This window comes from Mauremys reevesii, linkage group 2 (genome assembly GCF_016161935.1).
Source record: "Mauremys reevesii isolate NIE-2019 linkage group 2, ASM1616193v1, whole genome shotgun sequence".
Lineage (NCBI taxonomy): Eukaryota > Metazoa > Chordata > Testudines > Geoemydidae > Mauremys > Mauremys reevesii.
Genome location: NC_052624.1, coordinates 92,844,582 through 92,872,277, shown reverse-complemented (window position 1 = coordinate 92,872,277; position 27,696 = coordinate 92,844,582). Strand labels below are relative to the sequence as shown.

General features: G+C 45.0%; 1 protein-coding gene across 12 annotated transcripts in view; it reads right to left on the bottom strand.

The window, feature by feature from the left end:
• The window catches only part of SUGCT (succinyl-CoA:glutarate-CoA transferase), a 658,579-nt gene that overhangs the window by 594,278 nt on the left and 36,605 nt on the right, over positions 1–27,696 (bottom strand). For all 12 annotated transcript variants that reach the window (XR_005594438.1, XR_005594442.1, XR_005594440.1 and 9 more), the window contains exon 7: positions 6,258–6,349. Coding sequence is in view for 7 of the 12 variants with exons in the window: in XM_039525907.1 (XP_039381841.1) it covers positions 6,258–6,349 (92 nt within the window). In the remaining 5 variants the exon portion in view is untranslated. The remainder of the gene's footprint in view (positions 1–6,257; positions 6,350–27,696) is intronic.

Below are 27,696 nucleotides of genomic sequence, written 5' to 3'. Positions count from 1 at the left end.
TAGCGGGGGGATGCTGGCAATAGTTCACAGCGCGCCCCTCAGGCAGGGGAGCGCCGGCAGGAGTCTATGGCGTACCCCTCTAGCAGGGGAACGCTGGCAATAGTTCGGGTACACGCACCTCGGGTTCGGTCGGATAGACCGCGGTGGGCAGCTCCTGCTCCTCCAGGGGTTCCGGATCCTCCGGTCGCCCGGAGCAGTCCGTGCCGGGCAGTCCCACGGAGTCCCGTCCGTTCTCTTGTTCGGGCTTCCCTGGGTCCCGCGCCTCACCGGGGTCGGCAGCCAAGTCGGGAGGGAGCAGCGCGGCGTCTGCGTCCGCCTCCCTCCGTTGTGCCGCCCTGACGGAGCAAAGGGCCCCGCCCTTTGTACTCCCTGCTCCGCCCCTCCCGCAGCTGGGGACGGAGCGAACTCGCCCTGGCCCCGCCCCCTCCGGCGGAGAACGCGGCGGTTTCCACTCCGGCTTGGCGGGGAGCCACCCTGGCTCCCCACATACCCCACCCCTCAAATCCAGCTCCCGTTCCTCGGAGCTGGCATCCCCAGCCTCTCCGAGGCGGGACAGGAAATCCGCGTTGGCGTGCTCGCCATTTCAGGGGAGCGTGATCCGTAATAAGTGTAAAGGGGGCTCCAAGGAGGTAATAGCGGAGGGCGTCCACTGCCCACTTAACCGCCAGGGCCTCTTTCTCCAGGACGGAGTAGTTCCGCTCTCTGGGGAACAGCTTCCGGCTTAGGTAAACAACCGGGTGCTCCTCCCCGTCCACCTCCTGCGAGAGGACCGCCCCAAGCCCCACGTCGGAGGCGTCGGTCTGCACGACAAAGTCACGATGGAAGTCCGGGCTGAAAAGTACCGGCTCGCTACACAGCCGGGCTTTGACCGCTTGAAAGGCCTCCTCACAGTCGGCCGACCAGCACACTCGGCGGGGGCTATTCTTAGTCAAGAGGTCGGTCAAAGGGGCCGTAAGGGTTGCGAAGTGGGGTATGAACAGTCGGTAATAACCAGCTAAGCCCAAGAACTGCCGTACCTGTCTCTTTGTAGTCGGCGGCTGACATTCTTGGAGTGCTTGAACCTTCCCGATGAGGGGCCGCACCAGTCCCCAACCTAAGGTGTAGCCCAGGTACGTGGTCTCCTCTCGTCCGATTTGGCATTTCTTGGGATTGGCTGTAAGCCCGGCGGCGCGAAGGTCGCGGAGGACAGCCGCTACCTGGTTGAGATGGTCCTCCCAGTCGCTGCCATAGATGACCACATCGTCCAGGTAGGCCGCGGCGTATGTAGTATGTGGCTGCAGAACCCGATCCATCAACCGCTGGAAGGTTGCCGGGGCTCCATGGAGGCCGAACGGCATTCAAGTGAAATGATAGAGTCCAGAAAGGGTGGCAAAGGCAGTCTTCTCCTTAGATTGCGGCTCCAAGGGGATCTGCCAATACCCTTTCGTAAGGTCTAGGGTGGTGATATACCGGGCGTCCCCAAGTCGCTCCAGGAGCTCGTCTACGCGGGGCATGGGGTAAGCATCAAAGTTCGAAACGGCGTTGACCTTCCGAAAGTTGATGCAGAATCGCCGGCTCCCATCGGGCTTGGGGACAAGGACGACAGGACTCCGCCACTCACTCTGGGAGCGCTCAATAACCCCCAGCTCCAACATTGCTTGGACTTCGTCTTCCACGGCCTCCCGCATCCGCCTAGGCAATGGCCGCGTCGTCCCCCGGACTACCACCCCGGGGTCGGTCTGGATCACATGGTGGGCCAGGGTAGTCCTTCCGGGCTTTGTGGTGAAGGTCGTGGGGAACGCGTTTATTAAGCAGGTAGCTTGGATTTGCTGCTCAGGGGTGAGCGTCTCGGCGAGCTGGGGCCCGCCGGTTTCAGAGACCTCAGGGAGCCCCGGCCCCAGGTCTGGCTCGGGGGGGTACGGGGCAAATAGTAGCCCTTCCCGTTCCTTCCAGGGTTTCAACAAATTTATATGGTAAACCTGTTTTTCCTTCCGGCGGCCTGGCTGTTGGATTTCATAAGTGACCGGGCCCAGTTGTTGAAGCACCTCGTAGAGGCCCTGCCAGCGGGCGAAGAGTTTTGACTCCTCCGAGGGGAGTAGGAGGAGGACGCGATCCCCCGGTGCAAACGTTCGGGCCTGAGCGCCCCGATTATATTGCCCCTCCTGGGCTCTCTGGGCGGTGCTTAGGTTTTCTCTGGCCAGCTCACCCACCTGTGCGAGACGCCCCTGTAGTCGTAGGACATACTGCAGGAGGCCCTGCGTCGCGGACGGGGTGTGTTCCCACGTCTCCCTCAGGAGGTCCAACACGCCGCGGGGTCGTCGCCCATAGAGGAGCTCAAATGGCGAGAATTTCGTGGAAGCCTGCGGGACTTCCCGGATCGCCAGTAACAAAGGGGGAAGTAGTTGATCCCACTGGCGGAGGTCCTGGGTGGGGAAGCGTCGTAGCATCCCCTTCAGGGTGCGGTTGAACCGCTCGACGAGTCCATCTGTCTGGGGATGGTAGACCGAGGTTTGCAATTTCTTGATCCCTAGCAGGGCACATACTTGACGGAACAGCTTAGATGTGAAGCTGGCTCCCTGGTCGGTGAGAATCTCCCGAGGGAGGCCTACCCTGGCAAAGATTTTCAGAAGCTCTGCGGCAATAGTGCGCGCGGTGATACAGCGTAAGGGAACGGCCTCGGGAAAACGGGTGGCGTAGTCCATCACGACCAGAATGTATTGATGCCCCGCCTGACTTTTGGGGAAGGGCCCGACCAGGTCCATCGCCACCCGCTCAAACGGTACACCCACGACTGGTAAGGGGACCAAAGGGGCCTTCCGGACACCCGCGGAGGCAGCGTGTTGGCAGCCCGGGCAGGACATACAATAGTCCTTCACCTCACGGTGAATACCGGGCCAGAAGAACCTGGCCAGGACCCTGGCTGCGGTCTTCTCTGGTCCTAGATGGCCTGCGGCCGGGATGTCGTGGGCCAGCTTCAGGACGGCCTGCCGGTGAATGCGGGGAACCACGAGTTGGGTCCGGACCTCCTCGGTTCGTGGGTCTCGCTCCACGCGGTAGAGGCGGTCGTGGCTGAGTTCGAACCTAGGCCAGTGGGTAGTTCGGCGGGCGTCCACGACATCCCCCTCGACTCGGGCCAGTTGTTCGTAGGCAAACCGTAGGGTAGGGTCCTCCCGTTGATCCCGGCTAAAGTCCACGGGGTCCTCAGCGGGGTCCCCGGTCCCTCGTCCGTCCAGGCCGGGGATGAGAAAGCGGGCAGCGTCCGGATCGGCCCGGGTACTGGGGCCGGTATCGGGTTCTGAGGACGCCCCCTCGAACGCCTCGGCCGGGCCCACGGATCGGAGCACGTCGACAAAACCTGGCCAGTCCCAGCCTAGAATAACCGGATAGGCGAGGGACGGGGCTACTGCCACGCTCAGCAACTGGGTTGCTCCGTTCAGCGTGAGCGGGAGCTGAGCCGTGGGGTACGGTCTCACGTCCCCATGGATACATTGGATCCGAACCTCCCCCGTGGTCTGCTGGCCCTCCGGAAGGAGTGCCTGCTGAACAAGCGTCTGTCCACAACCTGAATCGATCAGACCCACCACGTGGGTCCCGGCAACCTCCATGGGAGCCGTTATTTTGGCCGCTGAGGGCGGGCGGGCTCGACGTTCCACCGCATACACGCTGCCAAAGTCACATTCCATTGCCGTACAGTCTCGTTGCAGGTGGCCGCTCTCGCCACACCGGAAGCAGAGGCCTAGCTCCGGGCGCCCGGAATAGGTGGGGGCGCCGGGGGCCCCGCGGGGTTGGCCAGGTCCTGGGGGTCGGACCCAGCGTCCGGAGCCGGTACGCGGTGGCGTCTCTGGGGGTCGGGGGAAAGAGGTCCCGCCGCCTTCTGGCTGCCGGACCCGGGGCGGGGTCCCAGGCTTGGAGCTGGGGCCCCTCTCCGGTCTCTGAGTGCCCGGTCCCGCCTGGTGGCCGCGGGCGGCCGGCCCTAGAGGGGCCTCGGCTTCTAGAAAGTCTTCCATGAGGGTGACTGCTGCGCGCAGTGTTTGAGGTCAGTGCCACAGCACCCACGCCCGTCCGGATGTCGGGAGAATGTGAATGAACTGCTCAGAACAGATCGTTCTTGTCACTTCCGCCGCGGTTCTACGCTCAGGCTGTAGCCACCTGCTAGCTGCGTCCTTTAGTTCCTGGGCAATGGCCCGGAGCCGGGCACCTGGAGGATAACGCTTTCCCCGAAACCGCCATCGAAAGGTCTCGGGTGTAATGTCGAAAGCGTCCAAGATGGCGACTTTCACTCACGCATAAACTCGAGCCTCATCGTCGGGGAGCCCCCGGTAAGCCTTCTGCGCAGGCCCCGTCAAATAGGGGGCGAGGAGAGTCGCCCACTGGTCCGGTGCCCACCCGGCCACTGCCGCCACCCGCTCAAAGGTGACGAGATACGCCTCGGGGTCATCCTCGGGCCCCATCTTGGCCAGACGTACCGGTGGCGCAGGGGGTGCAGGTGAAGCGGCCCCCCCTGGTGCGACGCCACCGGGGCTCGACCACAGGGTGGCGAGCTGCTGGAGACATTGGGTCTGTTGCTCCCGATGCTGGACCCCCAAGGTCTGAAGTAGCTGCTGCTGGTGGGCCCCCAGCTGCTGCACAAGCTGCTGCTGCTGGCTCTCGGCCAGGAACTTAATAAGGGCTTCTACCTCCATCTCCCACCCAGGGCGTCAACTGCGTCCTGGCTCTGATCCCTTCCGACAGGGATAGGTTCACGTCCGTGGTCAGGTGCCACTGTAAGCTGGGCGGCCTTTGGCTACCGCCGCCGCCGGCGGGGGAGGGGTCCCCTCCCTCTTGCTGGCTGGGGTCCGTGGCACGCCCCTCGGGCTGGGGGCGCTGGCAGGAGTCTCTAGCGTACCCCTCTAGCAGGGGAACGCTGGCTATAGTTCGCAGCACGCCCCTCAGGCAGGGGGCGCCGGCAGGAGTCTCTAGCATACCCCCCTAGCGGGGGGACGCTGGCAATAGTTCGCAGCGCGCCCCTCAGGCAGGGGAGCGCCGGCAGGAGTCTCTAGCGTACCCCCCTAGCGGGGGGACGCTGGCAATAGTTCGCAGCGCGCCCCTCAGGCAGGGGAGCGCTGGCAGGAGTCTCTAGCGTACCCCTCTAGCAGGGGAACGCTGGCAATAGTTCGGGTACACGCACCTCGGGTTCGGTCGGATAGACCACGGCGGGCAGCTCCTGCTCCTCCAGGGGTTCCGGATCCTCCGGTCGCCCGGAGCAGTCCGTGCCGGGCAGTCCCACGGAGTCCCGTCCGTTCTCTTGTTCAGGCTTCCCTGGGTCCCGCGCCTCACCGGGGTCGACAGCCAGGTCGGGAGGGAGCAGCGCGGCGTCTGCGTCCACCTCTCTCCGTTGTGCCACCCTGACGGAGCAAAGGGCCCTGCCCTTTGTACTCCCTGCTCCGCCCCTCCCGCAGCTGGGGACGGAGCGAACTCGCCCTGGCCCCGCCCCCTCCGGCGGAGAACGCGGCAGTTTCCGCTCCGGCTCGGTGGGGAGCCACCCTGGCTCCCCACAGTCTTGATCCCCAGATTTTGCAGGAGAGGGTTAGAGGTGATGTTCCCTTCATGTCTCCTCTGCCTTTTACAGCCATTTGTTTGGGAATTGCTCTTCATTTATCCTGCCAGAGAGCTTGTGTGGGCAGGAGATGCCTGGCTGTTCCTTCCCTACTTCTGTTACGTCATAATTAACAAAATCACAGCCTTTGTATAGGATATTTTATTCACCACTTAATCTGTGGTGACTAAGCCACTGACAATTTATTCAAACTCATGCTGATTACTGGATCTTTCAATGTCCCTTTTCACACATATTATGCATTTAAATACCAAGGGGACAGAACCTTAGAAATACTTTAGATAGATTACTTAAATGCCTTCATTTTCTTTATTTTAAGATTTTGAATATGACATTTAAGGCCCTTCATTCCAGAATACTTTTCTAGCTGTATACACTCCATATACACACCCACCAAGAACCAACGTCACTTTCTAGCTTGTTTCTAGAATCTATTATCTTATTATAAGCTAATTCTAAATGCCAGGCTTTTGCCAATATTGTCCTGTTGTGGGAGAACACCGCTTCAAGAGACTTGCATTGCTGACTCATTCTTCCATCTTAAATCAAAGCTTATATTTCATTTTTCCAGCTACCAACCTCCTTAATTCTTTTTATTTCTACAGGCCATTTTATTAAGTACTGCACAAAGCTTCAGTACATGGAAAAAGGTCTTTACTAAATTTACAATAAAGTTAAGTACCTCCGGTCCTGTGATATGCATAAGACCAGAAACAGCCGCTGCAACAGAGTCATAACCTGCTCGCTGAAACACTGGACCAGTCTGACCATAACCTAAAAACAGAAAGAACTATTTAAAATGCAAACCATTACACATACCAAGGAGATACAGTTTACTACTTTGGGAAAGAAAGAATGCATAAAATTTCTCATCTGTTTCTATATATGTGTTGTCTAGGTTATGCAGACAAGAAACAAATAAATACTGCAGTCTTATATTTACACATACCGCCCTTCTTTAGACTAAGTAGTGTTTTCTATTCCAGGAGGCCAATAATGTGCTCTCTGGGTCAATGTGTCTCCGGATGTCTTGATGGAAGAATTTTAACTATATGGTGAAATCCTGGCCCCACTTAATTCAATCGCAACACTCCCGTGCTATTCACTATGGGCCTAATTCTTCCATCCTTACTTCACAGTGGTACTTTACTCCAACTGATTTCACTGGGCAACTCAGAGTAAGATACTGTTTAATGTGTTTACGGGTGACAAAACTGACCCCTTAGAAAGAAAACCTACCGTTTATTGTCACAATGCGTTTTTGATGAAAAACAACAATTTTTCCTCAACTCTATAAATAATTACAAATCACTAACAAACCCTTCGGAATTACTTCTCTTTAGAAGCAGCAGAGAGAAGACACACACTGTTTTCCTCCTTGGCTCTGCTTACCCCATAACTTCTCCTCTTAGCAACAATCACAGAATCTTCCACTATACCTCATACCGGCCTGCTGCACACCAACGGTCCATTGGACCCTACTGCCATGCACTAAACATTCTAGTGCACTTTTGAGCTACTCCAGTTTCAAAGCAAGGTAGATCAAAAGTGCATTTAGGGAACATTTAGCACAAGGCAGCAGGGCCACACAGACAGCCGATGAGCAGCAGGCTAGTGCAAGGTAAAATTGACTATCTGTTCATCTAAACAAGCTCTTAAAAAGGTAGCCCATTTGAAGGCTATCTTTACCTACCCTTTCCTTCTTTTAGAACAGACCTCACTATATAGTATCAAACATTAGAAAGGAAGCATTTATTATAGGTTGCTTGACACTCCATTATATGACTTTGTTTTCATTTTACCATAAATTGTGATTATATCCTATTGTTAGAACATAATACGATGAGATATTTGTGTTGCTGCAAGAGAAATACTTTCTTTAAATGTCTACAATTATGCCTTTTACATCTACATTTCTAGGTGCCAAGCCAAGGTCTTCACAAACTGAATCTGTATACAGTCCCTTTATAGTTCTATCAATAAAAAATTCACACAAACCCACCCCAACCAACATAGTTATAGTGGTACAAAAACTGGGGGTAGACCAAAATGAATTGTCCCTTCCATAAATGCTGAGGGAAGATCCCAGACTAATCTCTGGGGGAGCCTAAACAGCCACTGATGACATTAGGACTTCTATAAGCTCCCTCACAACCAGCTTCTTCCAGATACATTAGCTCCTCTGCTGAGCTGCTGCTATGTCCTCCAGCCATAATGAAGCAAGTCAGTAGCAGAGAAGCAGCCTGGTCTAGAGAATCACACTGGGGGCTCCTCTATTCCAATCCCATCTGTAGCACCAATTCAATTTGTGGCCTTAATCAAGTCACAACCTTTCTATCTTCGTTTCCACACCAGTAAAATGGCATTCGATAGCCTTTTCAAAGACCTACAAACATGCTAAAATTCATCAGAATGTACACAACATTCATTTCATTTGAATTGTGCCTTGAAAAATATTTTTTCAATGTTTGTATCTATGCACAGATGCCAGCATAAGCAGTTTTCCTGCAGCAGAAGACTAGCAGGACATAAAAAGCTGGGCAGCTCACTCACTCTCTCCACCTCTCCCCTCAAAAAAAAACCAAACAACCTTTATTTAAGAAAAATAATTATTTACTTTCTGGACACACAAATTTTCACAAGTCAACCCAAAAATGCTACGACAGGCTTCAATGATATGTGCTGTTATCTCCCTGAACAGTAGCACCAAAATCATTTCAATATGTTTGGGTCCACTTCAAAAACAAAAGAAAAACACTCAAAACAACTCTAAGTGACTGGACAGTGAAACACACTGAAAATAAGTGAGAAATTATGAAGAACAAAAAGCACTGGCCTCAATTATTAACAGAGAACAGACCTTTCAACATGTCTATTCATACAAATGTTTTCACAAACAGGAAACATCTGAAAATTAAACATTTAGGATGTAGAACAACCATAAAAACTCCTTACAATACTATTCTGATGAGGACAAATAACCATCCCTCAAAATACTCATTCTGTACTTTTAAAGATGATCAGCGCAGTTATTTAAATTTTTCTAAGAGCCTTCATATGTTAGAATATATATTTTGAAGTTCTCCCAATGATTTTTTTTACATCTATCATTTAATTTCAAAACATTGCTCATTGCTATGTGCCAGCTGCAAGGTTAAAAGCACCTGGTGCCATGCAAAGTTTTACTGGTAGAAAGATATTATAATTAAAAAAGGGATGTGAGTATAGAATTATATTTTGGACTTGGATTCTGAACTGGTAAAGCCAGTAAGGGGCCAAAATCCATTTTTGGTTTGCCTAGTCACAGGAAATCTGGGGTTGGAAACTGCCTGGAAAAGAGATGGTAATCCAACCCTTAAGAATTAAGGGATGAATAACTAATGGTAAGGTTAAAAGATATAATCGTCCTTCTCTAGACAGACAAGAGACAAAAGGATACATGTTTTTGTCCTAGTTAACTGCACAGATCACAAACAAATGAGGATTTAGCCACAAGACTGAACGAATGTGTGTATGTCTGAGCATGTGCCTATACAGGAAATTTTGTTTTTTAAAATGTGTAGGGCCGATTTTTCAAAGTCAGGGCACGCATCTGAGCAGACCTCGCAGCATATGCATGCAAGTACCGTAACAAATGTGTTGTGAATAAAAACAGATGTTTACCACGCACATAATCAGTTTGGCCTTGTGTTTGTGCAAATACCCAATGCGCATTTCCACTCATAAATTCAACACACACACACACGTATGCAAGCAATTGCACATGCTTACCTCTGAAAATAGGTTCCATGCTAATATTACATACAGTCTTGAATAGACAAAATTTAGATACAATGTTACATTGGTTCTAGGCGTTTACCAAATCAGCTAAGTTTGTTTTTATTTTGTTTGTGGGTATTGTTTTGTTTGGGGAGGTAAATTAAAATGTAATTATTTTGGGAATTCTCAGCTTTACATAAATTTAAGAAATAATTGTCAGATGTGCAATCGCTGAAGGATTTATTTCTCTACTGATTTTGCTTTAGAACCATGGGAGTCCTTAGAGTCCTGTCAAGTGGAATTTCTAAATAAATGGGGGAAGGATGTTCCACAATTCCTAATCTCCACCCCACGGGTTAGAGCTGTAGGGCCTGATCCTCTGAGGCACTGCACATCCTCCGTTCTCACTTCCCAAAGGAAGCTCAGCGCCTTTCAAGACCCTGCCATTATAGGCCATATTTGATTCATTCACATCCTTCAAAGCAGTCAGTCACATCATCAACGTGGTGACAAGAAAGTCAACAGAGAAGCAGCAACCGCCGCCAGTCTAGTCCCCAAGTACTGTCCCACAGTTGTCACTGCCAAAGCATTATTGAATATGATTTGTATAGTACATACCAACTGTCTTACGCCGCACTGAACACAAACTCTGAACGCACACTGGAGAACAGCTTGTATATTCAACACAGCCATTTATGTCAGTGCTGGCCACAATTTCCTCTCCCCAGGCTACAGCTGCCACTGTCCTGATTCATGCTGACAAGCCATCCTCTATCCACTGAGGAGCCCTGTTATTAATTTATTGTCCTTTCTCTCTCACGGGCAGGAAGAGAGACATGGTATGAAACAAGTATCGAAGAACAAGTTCACTAGTTTGCTGGCGTCAAATGCGGGCCGGCGTCCATCTTGTACCACATGTAGAATGCTTAAAAAGTCTGGCACAGCTTACATCCTGCCTCAGCTGGGGATGGACTAGATAACTTCTTGAAGTCCTTTCCAACCCTACACTATGATTTTATATACATAGTGAACTCCATGGTATTACTCCAGCAATCCCAGATGTGATGGGCCAAACTCAGGTGGAGAAAGGCATAGATCTTTACTGGCTACCATTAGCACTCTGTTTTTCAGAAAGTCCTGCACAATTACATTTACGCAGCAAGCAAAGAAGAGTATATGACTAAACTGCTTATCACATGCAACATTCCCATCATCTCCAGGATATGAAGCCAGGGTGAGAAAGGACACAGTCAGCTATCCATCTCTCTCTTTTGACTTATGCAAACAACTGCATGTAGTGTGAGACTGTTCAAAACCACATATGCCTACTATAACATGCGCAGGATGCTGCTGTTCCTGCGTCTGACTTTCTTTTAAGTTGTGAGGAGCCATTATGCTGAAAGTGACATATGATAGGAGGATGAGATGAAGATAAGGCTAATACGAAATAATAAAGCAGTTCATAGTCACAGTTGACAGAATTCCAGACGTTACTAATACTAGGAGCTATGGGGTGTGTACAGGACAATATTTCAGTACAGAGCAACAAAAGAGAATGCTGGTGTCAAAGAAAATTCCCCTAGCTAAACTGAAAGATAACAATTATGTCAGGATAAAACTAGTGCACTTCCCACAAACTGGAGGAATTATTGCAGAAGCGACTGTATGAGACAGCCTTTGTCCAGGACAAGGTTTCAATCAGATGTAACAAAAGTGAACTTATATCAGAGAAAGTTTCACCTGTAGAATGCACTATGACATTTCCTGACAGACATGAGGGCTGAGAGAAAATATTTCTTCTCCCAGATTTTTCCAACTGAGTTAGTACAGAGAATTCTTTCCCAGGTATCTGCCTGGTGGGTCTTGGCCACATGTTCAGGGTCTAACTGATCACCATGTTTGGGGTTGGAAAGGAATTTTCTCCCGGGTCAGACTGGCAGAGGCGCAGAGGGGTTTTCACCTTCCTCAGCAGCATGGGACACAGGTCACTTGCAGGTATAAACTAGTGTAAATGGTAGATTCTCTGTAACTTGAAGTCTTTAAACCATGACTTGAGGACTTCAGTAACTCAGCCAGAAGCCAGGAGTCTATTACAGGAGTGGGTGACGTTCTATGGCCTGCAACGTGCAGAAAGTTGGACTAGATGATCATGATTGTCCCTTCTGACCTTAAAGTCTATGAGTTGGATCACAGAATCATAGACTTTAAGGTCAGAAAGGACCATTATGATCATCTAGTCTGACCTCCTGCACAATGCAGGCTACAGAATCTCACCCACCCACTCCTGTATCAAACCTTTGTCTGAGCCACTGAAGTCCTCAAATCATGGTTTAAAGACTTCAAGGTGCAGAGAATCCTCCAACAAGTGACCCACGCTGCAGACGAAGGCGAAAAACCCTCAGGGCCTCTGCCAATCTGCCCTGGAGGAAAATTCCTTTCTGACCCCAAATATGGTGATCAGAACTCAGATGGAGATATGGATCACAGAACTCAATCAAAATATAGCAGCTCTTGTGTGAAAAACCACATGTAAACTAATTCTGCCTAGCTGGGGTGGCATTCCTGCTCATATGAGATGGGGTCAGCCAGTCAGGGACACAGGAGAAATCCCATCTGACCTATCCTAATGAAAGGGGCTCATCTTGAAACATATCAGAAAAGATAAAAGGATAACAACATTTGCAAATATAAGAGCAAAAAAGTTTTGCAAAACAAGCTACTATTAAGAGTCCACAGACACAAAATGTTCTAACTATTGCCACACAAGTCAAATCCCAAAACTGCTTGAGGACTTTTGTCACCCAAGACAGACTTCTTTTTTTTTTTTTTAAACACAATTCTGTTAACGAAGTAAAGGAATCCTTTAGGGTATCCAAAAGGGTAAAATTATGACTAACAAGACAAAATATTAGGAAAGGAAAAATTTAGGCTGAAAAAAATTAAGAAACACTTCATAACAGTGGACATTATTAGAACTACAGAGTAGTGTCACAGGTGAAGCTGTCAAAGTTGATTTTGAAATATTTAAAATTAACTACACAAGAAGCTAGAAAATACTTTCTACAATAGAGAACACTCCTGCACTAGTATGGTAAAGATGTTGTGTATGTCTTTTCCATCTCTAGATTTATAATGCCATGTTAGCCATGAAATAGTTTTTCCTTTTGCGTCAAAAGAAAGTGGTATTTTTTGCTAGACTTATAACAGACAGACTCTTCATAAACGTTAAGAAAGCTGGCAAACCAAATGAAGATGTTTGCCCCCTAAAAAGCCCCTATGTGTCATAATTTCATAACATTTATGATCTTGTGCTGTTCCCGGATAGGTACTGCAACCGTATTTAGCCACTCTTTGTTTGCTTATTTAAGGGTTTCTAATGGTAAGATGACAGAATTCCTTACAGATGTATAAAAACCAGTACTCTTTGCCTAGGAGTTGTAAGTAAGCACTAAGGGCAAACAGATACCAGTAAAGTAAAATGTTTTGCAACACTGTCAATTAAAGGGACATCAACTTAAAAATCATATCTGCTGGAGTTCATTCTCAACCTACTATTGTTAAAAATAACATCTACAAATATGATAGAGATTACTGAAAACACACTTTCTATGATTTTTCAGTTTTGTTTTGTTTCATGCCTTTCACAACTCTGTATTTTGTCAAGTTTCACTGTTTCCCAAGCAGGGTCAGTCATTTAAACACTTTTTCAGCCTTTTAATAAAAAGACTGGCTTTCAAATTGATGTCCCTTTAATTAATTGCCAGAGGAAACTCTAAATCGGACATTCCGATAAAAATGAATGTCAGCATTTCTTATGCCAAAATATTGTCCAAAATATTAATATGCTAAACAAAACCAAAACCACTGTTTCTCCACTTCTTCATAATCCACTAACAAGATAAAATTTTATAAGATTAAATATAAAACACATTGTTTTGTGGGGGGGAGGGGAAGCAAAATGGAGACATGCTGTCAACAAAGACCAATTCCCTGTAGTTAGATTCCCACATGACAAATGATATAATGTCAGTCTGTATAGGATATTCTGAGCAAAACACAGAAAATGTGTTCAACACAGGCATTTCTACAAATAGGAACTAAGTATGTCACAAATTCAATCCAGATAGATGGATATCCCTACTGAATAACAAATTAATGAGAAACACCTTTAGACTTGTTCTACTGCCAAAAGAAAGCATTCAATTAAATACAGCCTACATCTTTATTTAATAAAGATTAATGAAACAAGCAGAAGAACACAAGCAATTCTCTATTATGAGAAAAGCCAAAATGTAAGAGACACATTATATGAATCTTTGTAATGTCAGAGCTGCCAGATATGTTAGCAGAACAAATAATGACTTTCGGAAAATCCCTGCCATGTGTTGGTCAGAAGAAAAGGAAGTACAGCTTCCTGGGTCAGCATACTTAAAGCGGATCAGAACCGATATGAAAAAGGTGAAGCCAGAGCAAATTGTCAGAAGAGATGAAAGAGCAAAAAGTAAACCTGTGACAGCAAATATAAAACTCTGACAACCTTGCAAATAAAACTCACTACATTTCCTCTCCCAAATGATAATTCTGGATATGTATACAGTACATCCCGTCTGTATCCATCTGCCATTTGTAGTCTTAGATTGTAAACTCTTTGGGGCAGGGACTGTTGGGTTTTTTTGTTCTGTGTTTGTACAGTGCCTAGAACAATGGGGCCCTAGTCACTACGCTAATACAAATAAATAATATTAATACAGCAATTACTTTATTCCTTCTATACATGTTAACTGAAATGCTGTAGGTCCCTCTTACAAGTAGCATTGCTTTGTGTTATAAATCTACGTGCAAAGATAAAATAATATGAGTAAACAGCATTCAAGAATACAATTATAATTTTACTGTGTTTTAGCTACCTAAAGGCTCAAGGGAGATTTTTCAAAGGGACATATGCCAATTAAGCACTAAAAGTCCACTGACTTTTAATGGGATTGAGGCAGCCAGTGTCGTTAGGCTCCTTTGAAAACCCCAACCTCAGTTCTGGGCTTGAACCAAAGCCATTAAAGACAATAGGAATATTTCCACTGATTTCAATATGCTTTTAATCAGACCTTTTGGCCTTCCAGATCATGAATTTTGGCTACTCAGCAGGCCTGCAATAATTGCAAAGTCTAGGGTGCAATGATCTACAAGGATAAGAGCGCTTATGCTAATATTAGCCTTTATCCCTCAGTCAGCATACATTTTAATCAGTTACATATTGAATCTCAGTCTGGGAAGCTGCTTGTATCTTCACTTGGAGTAGCTCTACTACATGACCTTAGAAAGTAGTGAGATTTAGTGGTCTGTCTTCTGAAAAAAAAAAAAAAAGATCTTAAAAAGAAATACCTGGCAGAGATTAGGCTTAATATTAGCATGGATTTTTTTAAAGGTACCTTGGAAATATTTTTTCCACTCATGGTTGTATAAATAAATACTACTTTTTTTTTTTTAAATTTCCAAGCTCAAAGGATGAGCACACCACCTCACATTTTTGGCCCGCTGAACTCTAAACTAGATTTCATTTACAGTCACCAACTAACATTAATGTTTCACCTGTTATGGTGAAGATATAAATCCATGTCTGAAGTTGCAATGAACTGCTGCCAGACCAGACACAAGTGCAAATCTGGAGTGTCTTCCCAGGATGGAAGAGCCAAGGAGCATTTTAGGGAGAGTTTAAAAATCAGTCGTAAGTGTACACAATTAAGTGAATATGTGTATGCCTGGTGTGAACAGCTGCCCTCATCATGCAATACTAAGTATTTAAAGTATTGTTCATTTATTGTTTGCATGTCACACCTTTGTACAGTGATATTAAAATGGTACGTGCATCTTATTTATGAAAACATTCAACCTTAATAACTGATGGTTGAAACTCTCCAATTTTATGCAATTTTTCTATCACAAATTTAGTCAGTGGACCCGCTAGCAAAATAAATAATATTTCACAGGTCATGAGGCTATCAATACATAATGGATAAGCTTTGAATGGTTCTCAGCCTCAATAAGTTTATTAAACATGCTTAGTGTTAGCTTCAATTCTGCTGGCTTTAAACCCTCCCTTATCCCATTTATTCATTTTCTACTCCTGTGGGAGTGCATTTAAAACAAGCAAAAAATCTCAAAAGTATATGAGGACACAGGGTGCACGAAGTAGAATATGACCCCCTGGTGCCCAACTGTACCACCTACTGCTTCACACCACGGACCACCTAAAACAACACAAAACTTTGCACAGTACAAATAAACTTCCCAAGCAGTGCATAAGCAGAACAAATCTTTGACGAACACCATCTGTAGCAGATACAACTGTAATTCCACATTCTCAACTGTTCTTTTTTCATAATGGTATTCTTAAAAATACTTATTTTATCCTCAGTCACATTCTCTGACTGGTACAGTGTTGAGGACTGAAGGCCTCTGACAAGATAATGAGCTCCATTAATTTTCACTAACTCCTCCCATGGTTTGAGTGAACAAATCCCATTTAACAAAAGACATGACAAGACTGGAAAAGAAAAGAAAAAAGAAACTGTTTGAAATCACCACCAACTTAATAAGGCCTTGATCTGACAAGGTTATGAGTGACCTTGGGACAGATCCTCAGTTTTTGTAAATTGTCATAGCTTAATTGAAGTCAGTGGAGTTTCAATTTACCCCAGCTGAGGATTTAGTTCCTTAATTCCCAATGAATGGCTTTTATTTTATTCCAGTTCTTACATTAAAAAATGTTTATAGATACCTCACAGAAGCCACTCAGAATTAAAGTCATAGTCTTATGATATCCTAAGGACAAAGACACTGATCAAAGTTATCAGTGTTATACCTTTTTATGAAACGGGATTTCTTCATCCAAACTACAATAATAATTTTCCCCAGAACAGTCTACAGTAATCCTTTTCTGCGATGTTTATAAACAACTTTACCACAATATGACTCAATTCTTTTTGAAAATCCCATTAACAATAAGGAACTGAACTCTATCCTGGGATAACCTGTTACACCACAGATGAATGTGACCAGTTTCTCTGTTGCCTCTCTTAATTAAATTTGCTGTATGGGATGACATTTTCAAGTCAGTAAATGTCCTGTAGCAGGAGAATCATACATTCTTTTTAAAATGTACCCTTAAAAAATATTATGAATTAGTACTTTCTTCAAACACAGGGTAGGGTTTATTGCAAAAACAATTACACTATGATTGGTGAATACAATGAATAAATGTCAATGAATAAACACCCAGACAAGAGTGTTGAACACATTCACTGGGCATACTCTCTATCCTGTGCCTGGATTCTCCTCTTTATTTATAGAATATCTCAATTTGACCCATTTTAAATATAATGGAAAACAAAAAGCTATCAGAGTTACTAGTAACTCTGCAGCATATCCACAAACCTGTTCTTATTAAAACCTTATTTTGCAGCAAAACCCACAACTTTTAATGACAAAATTTTCTCCATACTGGGATATATAATGCTTTTATATGTTCAAACAAGGGGCAAAATGCCAGACACTTCCATCATTTTCACGTCCATAAATGATAGATGTCTTTAGTAATCATTGTCTTTCTCCCACAGCCAACACTTTTATTTTGTACTAGAGAAATGTTTTATTTTACCACATTATTTTAAATACAGAGAATTAATGCAAACCATATGCACATTGGTTTACATTTTCAGGTCAAGACAAGCTTCATACAGCATTCCTACTAATTTAATATACTGCAGAAATATAGTACAGTACATGGAATTATCATGAACATTGCACCACAAATCCATTTTGATAACTCAGCTTTATCAACAAATGATCAGCACAAGCTGAAAAATTTGCTGTTTAAAACTTAAAAGCTTCCCACCCCCACACAAGAGAGCATGAGTATCTTAGACATATAAAATAAACCAGGAAGTAATCATGAGATCTTGCTCCCAGAAAAGGAAGATTTCGTTTCTGGTCCCCCAAGGAATGGTAATAGGGATTCAAATGTTTGTTCATCTTTTCTTGAGTCATTTCTATAAGAAACTACTAAAACCCAAGGACAATAAAAGCTGTTTCACAAAATTTATAGCAAGGCTTTTAAAGCTGCCTAAAATCTTTCAGCTTTATTTTTGTTAATGTAAGTAGGCACTAGTCCAAGTAAAATAGCTACTGAAAAATAAACATTAAACCGTCAGTAAGTGTCTACATAATTGTACTGGTTGCTATGTTGTTCATATCCATAACTTCAGTGGTCTAATCTGGTTTCATTCACTGTAAACTACACCAATGTCAGATTTTACCACTCACAGGCATCTGTCTGCTATGGTATTCTTCATTAGGACTGGAGCCAGGAGCCTACAACTTCAGATTTTATATCAAATAGTGCTCGCTGCAGGTCACTGATATTTAGATGGAAGGTCAAGCTGTGACTGTGAAACCTTGAAAAACTAGCATCTCTATGTGTGTTTGAAAGTAAATATTGAATTTTAATGGAAGAAAGAGTTATGACATTCTCATTAAACTTTGTATATACTTTATACTCAACAAGGAATGAGAGTGCTGACAATGAGTTATATATCAAAGCTGCACAAATTCTCTGTTGTTTCTTACTCTTAAACTCACTTTCATCTCTTTTGCTGTTCAGACTATGTGATAGATGGGGCTGACCAAGAACAGAAGGGGGAAAACGCCATTGCCTTCCTGGGACAGAATATTAAATGCAAGTTTAAAAGCTAGCTCAGTGGCTTAGGATAAAGATGTGCCCTGCATGCTGATGGCATATTAGGCAGAAAGATGCAGAAAAGTCACACTGCAGTTGGAGCCACTCAGCCAGAATTCCTCCTGGGCATTGTGCACGTGCAGACTGATTCACAGCAGAACATCAGCTCTGCTGCTCATGGGCGAGGGTGCACTGTGCTCCCTGCTCTGCTTCCAGCCATCTCTGCTCCTCCTTGCCTCCTTTTAGACAGCTTGCACCCACTGAGGCCATGGGAGGGAACCGGGATTACGCACCCCAACAGGATTCTGACCAGCCCCTAAGCAGCAGTTCAAGTAGGGTGCAACCACCTTACACTAGCATACCATTGCAGAGACCAGACAGAGTTTGGCCTGTAATTGCTGGTACTTTGCATTACCAGCACATGTGAGAGACTCAAGTTCAGTTGCCAAAGATTTGTCACCATGCTGAACTCACAGGAATATCCTGATCTGAGCAGATTGGTCTTGGATCCTGTAAAGCTAACTGTAACTTTGCAAGACCAACATCAAAACAAAAAACTCACCTAACATGAATTTGCTTCAGACAGGAAGTACTCCTTATGTGCACTCTGACAGAGCATCATAATGCCATTAGTTCTGTTCCACAGGATAAATTCCCTTAAGGTTTGGTTTTACTCTGGAAAGAGACTCTGTACAATTGACGTTGTGGAGTTCCAGTTTATTGTGCTTCAATGACGTCTAATTCAAACGTGCTCAGTTTACAAACATCAAGATGCTTTTTCTTTCCTGCATACACAACATGGACTCTCAAAGTCAAGTTTGAGTCTTCCCACTTCTTCATTAGCTAGAACAACAAAGATTCTATTTCTACAAACTAAATTGCACCCTCATTTACACCTCTAAATTCCATCTGCTTTCACACTCTGCTCTTCAGGTTCCATTTGTACATGGTCTCTTTTTGGAGTACAAACATGCTGGTTTCAAATGAGAGATGAAGGTGCTCAGACCTTTCCTACTACAGTATGTAGAAAGCCTGTACACATTTCAGGTGTACAGATTAAGACAGCATCTTCCGCATGTTTAATTACAAAACACTCACGGGAACTTTGTGTAAGACTACAGTACTGCCAACCCCACGCCAACTCTTCAAGTATGAGTCATGACCCCAAACAGTGATGATCATGACTTTTTTTTAAAAATAAATATAGGGTTTGATTATTTGCCTTCTGGTTTCTGAGTCTTTAGGTCACACGTGGGTCATGCTTTACCACTATTCTCCACACTTGCAAAGGCTAGAAACTTTTTTTTTAAATGAAAGCCTAAATTCTTGCCCACCCCCCACCCCCAAAAATTGCCTTTAGGAAAAACACCAAATATTGTGAGACTTGCATTAAAATCATGAGCGTTGGCAACATTGAAACTATTACATCTAATAGCATGTACACAGTATTTTTATAAAGATGCCTCAAGAGAAGGTGACAGCCTGCTTCCAGATGGATCATCCAAGATATGAAACAGATGGGAAGGAAAATCTGCCTAAAGAGCAGAAGAGAAGATCAAGATCCATGTGCAGAAGAAGGAACATCTAGGTTGTGTAGCTACTGTTTCAACTGGGAAACAATTAACACCACTGGTTAAGAATGAATTTAAAACAAAACAAAACAAACAAAAAAAACCTCATGCTTCCTTCACTTTTTCCAATTAAGACAGTGACAATCTCTACAGAATACAATTCAGTTTTACCTTTAAGGCTTTTTGCTTTCTTTCCCATCATTTAATTGTGGTTACTTAAGTTAACAGTAAACTGATAAGGTAAAAATATTTCACATAATTAGGCTATTCGGTTGGGTTTTATTATTACTAATAATATTACTGGGGGAAGAAAGATTATTATAGGGCCACCAGAGTCCCAATTCTGACACTGTGGGCCAGCTCAGCTTCCATCAAAGGAGAAAACAGTGATGCTAAATTGGGGTATATTTTCTTAGTGTTTACTCACAAACTGTATACGAGTCCTTCAACGGGGTGGCCACAAACTGCACGCAGCCAACTTCCACTTACAGAGAAATCACTACAGCCCTTTCTCTCTTGGACTCTGGGAATCTCTCCGCTTAAACACACTGTTCCCTTCTCCTCCCTCAACCCCAAAGCTATTCACCTAGGACCACATGACCTCGAAAGGTGAGTCTGGGCATTGGTCCTCCTTTTGTCCAGCCGCTTTGCAATACAAAGGAATCTCGGAGTGGCCAAGCAGGGAAACTGATCCGCAGAACTACAATGGTATAATTATACTGCTATAGCTAACTACACAAGCCCTTAAAATCATCTAACCACCCTTAAAAACTGACTTGACACAATGAGAGCTTACACATCCATGACTCTTAGGGTATATCTACACTACGGGATTATTCCGATTTTACATAAACCAATTTTTGGAAACAGATTGTATAAAGTCGAGTGCACGCGGCCACACTAAGCACATTAGTTCAGCGGTGTGCGTCCATGTACCGAGGCTAGCGTCAATTTCCAGAGTGTTGCACTGTGGGCAGCTATCCCATAGCTCCCAGTCCCATTGGAATTCTGGGTTGAGAACCCAATGTCTGATGGGGCCAAAAATTTGTCACAGGTGGTTATGGGTAAATGTCGTCAGTCAATCCTCCCTCCGTGAAAGCAACGGCAGACAATCATTTTGCGCCCTTTTCCCTGGATTGCCCGGGCAGACACCATAGCATGGCAACCATGGAGCCCGTTCAGACTTTTTTCACTGTCACCGTATGTCTACTGGATATTGCTAACAGACGCGGTACTGCAGCACTACACAGCAGCATCCCCTTGCCTTTGCAAGTTAGCAAAAAGACGGTTACCAGCTCTACTGTACCGTCTGCTGCTTTGCAAGTTGACAATGACGGTTACAAGTCATACTGTACCATCTGCTGCTGTCATGGGTGCTCCTGGCCAGCCTCTGTGACATCAGTCGGGAGCACCTGGACAAAAATGGGAATGACTCCCCAGGTCATTCTTTTCTTTAAGTTTTGTCTAATGGAGAGTCAGTCCTGCCTAGAATATCAGGCAAGCCTACTAAAGAACCAGAGAGGCAAACGCCCGCTCTGGGTCAGAGCCCCAGATATCCTACAGAAATGATGAGCTGCATGCCATTCTAGGGGGTGCCCCTGCAACAACCGCACCCATTGCTTCCCTCCTCCCCCACCCCTCCTGGGCTACCATGGCAGTTACCCCCACCCCCATTTGTGTGATGAAGTAATAAAGAATACATGAATAAGAAACAACACTGACTTTATTGCCTCTGCAAGCAGAGATCAAAGGGGGGAGGGGAGGGCAGCCTCCAGCTGCCACGATATTCCAGGCATGACTGAATCTCCATTAGACAAAACTTAAAGAAGAAAATTACCTGGAGTCATTCCCATTTTTGCCCAGGCGCTCCCGGCCAACCTAACCAAGGCCAGCCAGGAGCACTCACGGGATGATGATGACAGATACCAGTCCTACTGTACCATCTGCCGTCTGCAAGGGAAGGGAATGGGATGCTGCTGTGTAGCGCTGCAGCACTGCATCTGCCAGCATCCAGTAGACATACGGTGACACTGAAAAAAAGGCGAGAAACGATTTTTTTCCCTTTGCTTTCACCGGGGGTGGGGGTTACGACATATACCCTGAACCACCCGCGACAATGTTTTTGACCCTTCGGGCTTTGGGAGCTCAGCCAAGAATTCAAATGGTTTTCGGAGAGTGCGGGAACTGTGGGATAGCTACAATCGTCAGTCGCCTCTCCCTCCGTGAGCATCCATTTGATTCTTTGGCTTTCCGTTACACTTGTCTCAGCTTCTTAAGTTTCACGCAGCACTGTGCTGAGTCCCTGTTGTGGCCTCTGTCCATCATAGCCTGGGAGATTTTTTCAAATGTTTTGGCATTTTGTCTATTGGAATGGAGTTCTGATAGAACAGATTAATCTCCCCATACAGAGATCAGATTCAGTATCTCCCGTATGGTCCATGATGGAGATCTTTTTTGATTCTGGGACTGCATGGTCACCCGTGCTGATCAGCGCTCCACACTGGGCAAACAGGAAATGAAATTCAAAAGTTCACAGGGCTTTTCCTGTCTACCTCGCCAGTGCATCCGAGTTCGGATTGCTGTCCAGAGCGGTCACAATGGTGCACTGTGGGATAGCTCCCGGAGGCCAATACCATCGAATTGCGGCCACACTAACCCTAATTCAAAATGGCAATACCGATTTCAGCGCTACTCCCCTCGTCGGGAAGGAGTACAGATATTGATATTAAGAGCCCTTTATAGCGAAATAAAGGGCTTCATTGTGTGGACGGGTGCAGGGTTAATTCGGTTTAACGCTGCAAAATTTGAGATAAAGTCGTAGTGTAGACCAGGCCTAAGGCTACATCTATATTTGGAGCTGGGAGCATGCATCCTAGTTCATCTAGACCTACCCCCCATCTCTGCTCAAACTAGCATACTAAGAATATCAGTGTAATGCAGGCAGCGGCACAGGCTAGCTGCCCCAGTATGTACCCAGGGGCTCCTGGCATAGGGTTGACAACTTTCTAATCATACAAAACCGAACACGGCTGGTTTCTGGGCTGAGGGTGTGGGCTCTGGAGTGGGGATGAGGGGTTTGGGGTGTAGGAGGGGACTCTGGGCTGGGCCAGGGAGCTGGGGTGCAGGGGAGGAGGGTGCAGGGTCCTGGCGGCACTTACCGCAGCTCTGAGGAATGGCCACTAGGTGCCTGCAGCTTCTAGGTAGAGTCATGGCCAGGTGGCGCTGCGCAGTGCGCACTGCCTTTGCACCCACAGGCACCGCCCCGCACAGCTCCCATTGGCTGTGGTTCCCAGCCAATGGGAGCTATGGAGCCAGTACTCAGGGTGGAGCAGCGTGCGGAGGCTCCCAGTCCCTGGTGGCCCGAGCACCTAAGGGCTGCAGGGACCTGGCAGCTGCTTTCGGAACCAGCGTGGAACCCGGGCAGATAGGGAGCCTGCCTTAGCCCTGGGCCCCCACTGCACCGCCAACCAGACTTTCAACAGCCCGGTTGGCAGTGTGACCGGAGCCGCCTGGGTCCCTTTTTGACTGGGCATTCCGGTCCAAAACCAGATGTCTGGCAACCCTATCCAGGCAGGTACATATCTAGCGTGACTAGTCTGAGCCACTGCCCATATCACTCCAGCTACACTGCTATTTTTAACGTCTTACTTACAGATAGCTAGCACAGGTACATCTACGCAAGCTGAGAATCAAACCCCCAGCTAAAAGTGCAGACATACCCTTAGACTCACATGGCATTACAACTTTCCACAATAAAAATATTAACTTCTGTGTAATTACTCAGAGCTAAATCGTAGCTTTGCCACTAGCCCAAAGCAGGAGTCAGCACCCTGTGGCATTTCCCAAGGAGCAGTCCAGAAGACAGTCTGTGTTTCTTGCAGTCACAATCAGTCTTCCAGTTTTCCCCGTGCTTCTACAGAGTGAGTTCCCAGGACCACATCTATGGCTAGTGCACCATACATTCCCCAACTGCCCGGACAGCTATGATGGCTGACACATGTATGGGGAAGTCAAGACTCTGCCCATCCCCTGCCACCTGCTGCCACATGCACGGGGAGGACACATTGGCTCCACAATCACTGCTCTCCACCCCATGTAACTATTCCACAATACAGGCAGCCCATTCAGAGGAGTAAGGGGGTGCCTGACGCCCTCTTACTTTCCTATGCAGCCAAGCAAGTCGGGACATGATTTTGCCCTCAAAATAAAGAATTAGCAAAAAGAGTCCCTGGAAAGTTTATGTAGCTAGACTTGCAATACAAAGTCCTGACTTCACTGTGTATTAAGAAATATTCCCTCCACTTCCTTATATTCTGTTTATTCAGACCTGGGTGAAATAGTGGTTACGATCACAATCCTGCATACACAGGACTTGTCTACATTCAAAAGTCATACCACTTCAACTATATCAATATAGTTAAAATAGTACAAACCCATAGTGTGAATACAGTTATAATGGTACAAAGGTGATTTATACCAGTGTGGGAAGGGGAATAAACTACACTGGTATAAGCTAACTTTGTGCTAGTGCAAATGCATCCATAGTAGGGGTGTTTCACTGTAACTATTCTGGTAAAAATTAAGATTTGCACCCCTAGCCAAAACTGCATTTATGCCATGCCTTATTGAAACAAAAAAAAAATCCTCAACCACTCGAGTAGTCCCGCTGACATAACTGGAATACTCATGTCACTAAGAGCTACTCACATGAGTAAGGGATTTCAGGGACATGCACTAAGAGACACTTCAAATTCTACCCCTTCCAAGGCTTTGTGCAATTAGTTAAAATGTTGTTTATTAACAGAAACGAAGTATGTACATAGGTCAGGATCACTTCAGTTTTCTACTTTTGCATTTGCTGAACCCAAAAAGTAAGTATGAAGGGTTTTGAATCTGTTATTTCCTGGCAGTAAATAAATGAACTTGTCCCTTGGCCTTGATTTACACCAAACAATAACATGTAACCATAATTTATTTTGTCTAACTGCTTTATAACAGCTTTGTGAATATGGCCCTAAATTTTTGGTCATGCTGCAGTGCAAATTAAAGTTTTATTTCCAGAAATTCTGAAATGCACAATCAGGGTTACTAGACTTTTCTCCTGAAAAACAGGCATTTGGAACAAATGCATTGTCAAGATAAATAAAACCTTACTGATTCAGGTATCAAATGTAATAAATGGCCCATTTATTATCAGAAATATTTTAATAAATATTTTGGAAACAAACTGTGGCCCAACATTCTCTGGTTTCTACTTAGTATGAGCAGTATCATATATTTCTGAATTCACTGCTGCATGCCAAACAAGTTAGCCCTTAACTACAACAGGAACTGTGTTTATCTAGCTGTGCCAATGTATATTCCCACATGTGTGGTTTCATTTAGAATTGTAAAGAAGCACTCCACTGCAGGGAAGAAAAGCAGCATGATGTGATTCAGAGTTAATTTCACTTTATTCCCACTAAAGAACATTTATTTTAAATTTAGAAGTACAGTGTCTTCTGAACTATTCTTTGTTCTGGATACACAAGTGATTTTTTTCCCCCGGTTGTTCTCTAAATAGGGCTGCAATTCTCCTTATAAACTGATGCTGCATGCTACACTGAATTCTTGTGTGTTGACAAATTTTGAAACTTTGTTTTTACCTAATGTGCATTCTATTTTTAAATTAGTCTCTCACATCTATTCTAGACAGGTGTATAAGGCTTCCTGCCCATCCCCTTTAACTTCAGTGTGCTAGTAAAGCTTTTTAATATGTTGATCTCATAATGTACAGAAGAGCACAGGAACAGGGTGACCAGATGTCCTGATTTTATAAGACAGTCCTGGTTTTGAGGGCTTTTTCTTATTTAGGCTCCTATTAACCCCCACCCTCTGTCCCGATTTTTCACACTTGCTATCTGGTCACCCTAAACAGGAATGACATTAGCCAATCAAGTCTGGTACTTCAGGCAGTAAGTGGTCATTTATGGGCTTGATCCTATCTAATGTAACTGTGCATGATCTGGAGAAGGGGGTAAACAGTGAGGTGGCAAAGTTTGCAGATGATACTAAACTGCTCAAGATAGTTAAGACCAAAGCAGACTGTGAAGAACTTCAAAAAGATCTCACAAAACTAAGTGATTGGGCAACAAAATGGCAAATGAAATTTAATGTGGATAAATGTAAAGTAATGCACATTGGAAAAAATAACCCCAACTATACATACAATATGATTTGGGCTAATTTAGCTACAACGAGTCAGGAAAAAGATCTTGGAGTCATCGTGGATAGTTCTCTGAAGATGTCCATGCAGTGTGCAGACGCGGTGAAAAAAGCAAACAGGATGTTAGGAAACATTAAAAAGGGGATAGAGAATAAGACTGAGACTATATTATTGCCCTTATATAAATCGATGGTACGCCCACATCTCGAATACTGCCTACAGATGTGGTCTCCTCATCTCAAAAAAGATATACTGGCACTAGAAAAGGTTCAGAAAAGGGCAACTAAAATGATTAGGGGTTTGGAGAGGGTCCCATATGAGGAAAGATTAAAGAGGCTAGGACTCTTCAGTTTGGAAAAGAGGAGACTAAGAGGGGATATGATAGAGGTATATAAAATCATGAGTGATGTGGAGAAAGTGGATAAGGAAAAGTTATTTACTTATTCCCATAATACAAGAACTAGGGGTCACCAAATGAAATTAATAGGCAGCAGGTTTAAAACAAATAAAAGGAAGTTCTTCTTCACGCAGCGCACAGTCAACTTGTGGAACTCCTTACCTGAGGAGGTTGTGAAGGCTAGGACTATAACAGCGTTTAAAAGAGAACTGGATAAATTCATGGTTGTTAAGTCCATAAATGGCTATTAGCCAGGATGGGTAAGGAATGGTGTCCCTAGCCTCTGTTTGTCAGAGGATGGATATGGATGGCAGGAGAGAGATCACTTGATCATTGCCTGTTAGGTTCACTCCCTCTGGGGCACCTGGCATCGGCCACTGTCAGTAGACAGGATACTGGGCTAGATGGACCTTTGGTCTGACCCAGTACGGCCATTCTTATGTTATGTTATCTCATTATCTATCTGAATGTCTAATCCTTTTTAAAAAAAAATCCTACTGAGCTTTTTCCCTTCAGTGACACATTGTGGAAGTGAGTTCCAACGGATTAATTATGCGTTGTGGAAAAAATATTTCCTTTTATCCGTTTCAAATGTATGGCCTTTCTGTTTCATGGAATGTCCCTTTTACCTTCTGTTATGAAAACAGGTAAATAGGAATACCCAATTTACCATTCTTTATTTTATATACTTTTATTGCATCCACAATTTGTTTTTCTCCTTTCTACACTAAAACAGCCTCCTCTTTCACACTCCCATGAAACTCTTCCATACCTCCATTCATTTTCATTACCCATCTCCAAAACCCTTCTATTTTCTACTAGATGCACTGGTTTTTTTTTGATGGGGTAACTAGAACTGAATATGTAGTCCAGCCGAAGGTATACCATTGATATATAGCATGACATAATATCGTATACACTTCTTCATATATCCAAACATTTATTTGCGTTTTGGTTACTTCTACACACTGAACAGAAGTTTTAACTAAGCCATTCGCATCCTAACAGAAGTTGGATTCTGTTGAGAATATTGGGTCTATGTTATGCAAGAGGAAATATTGGGTCTATGGTCTATGTCATGCAAGAGGTCAGACTACATAACAATGGTTCCTTCTGAAGTTAAAAATTATGAATAATTCTATAAATTGACCCCAGTCTTCTCACTGTGTGCTAACAGTTAATTCAGAACCAAGCAATTTATAGGAGTTCAAATTATTCCTTTCAATGTGCATTACATTTGTCAACACTGGATTTCATCTGTCTCTGTGCTGCCCATTCACCTAGTTTTGTGAGGTCCATCTGGAGTTTCTCATAGTCCTTTCTAGTCTTGACTAACCTAAATAATGTTGAGCTATCTGCAAATTAAGACACACACTGCTCATGTCATCAGACCATTAACAAATACTGGTCCTAGTGTAACCTTTAGCATGTTTAGATCATATATTCCCACTTTTTTTT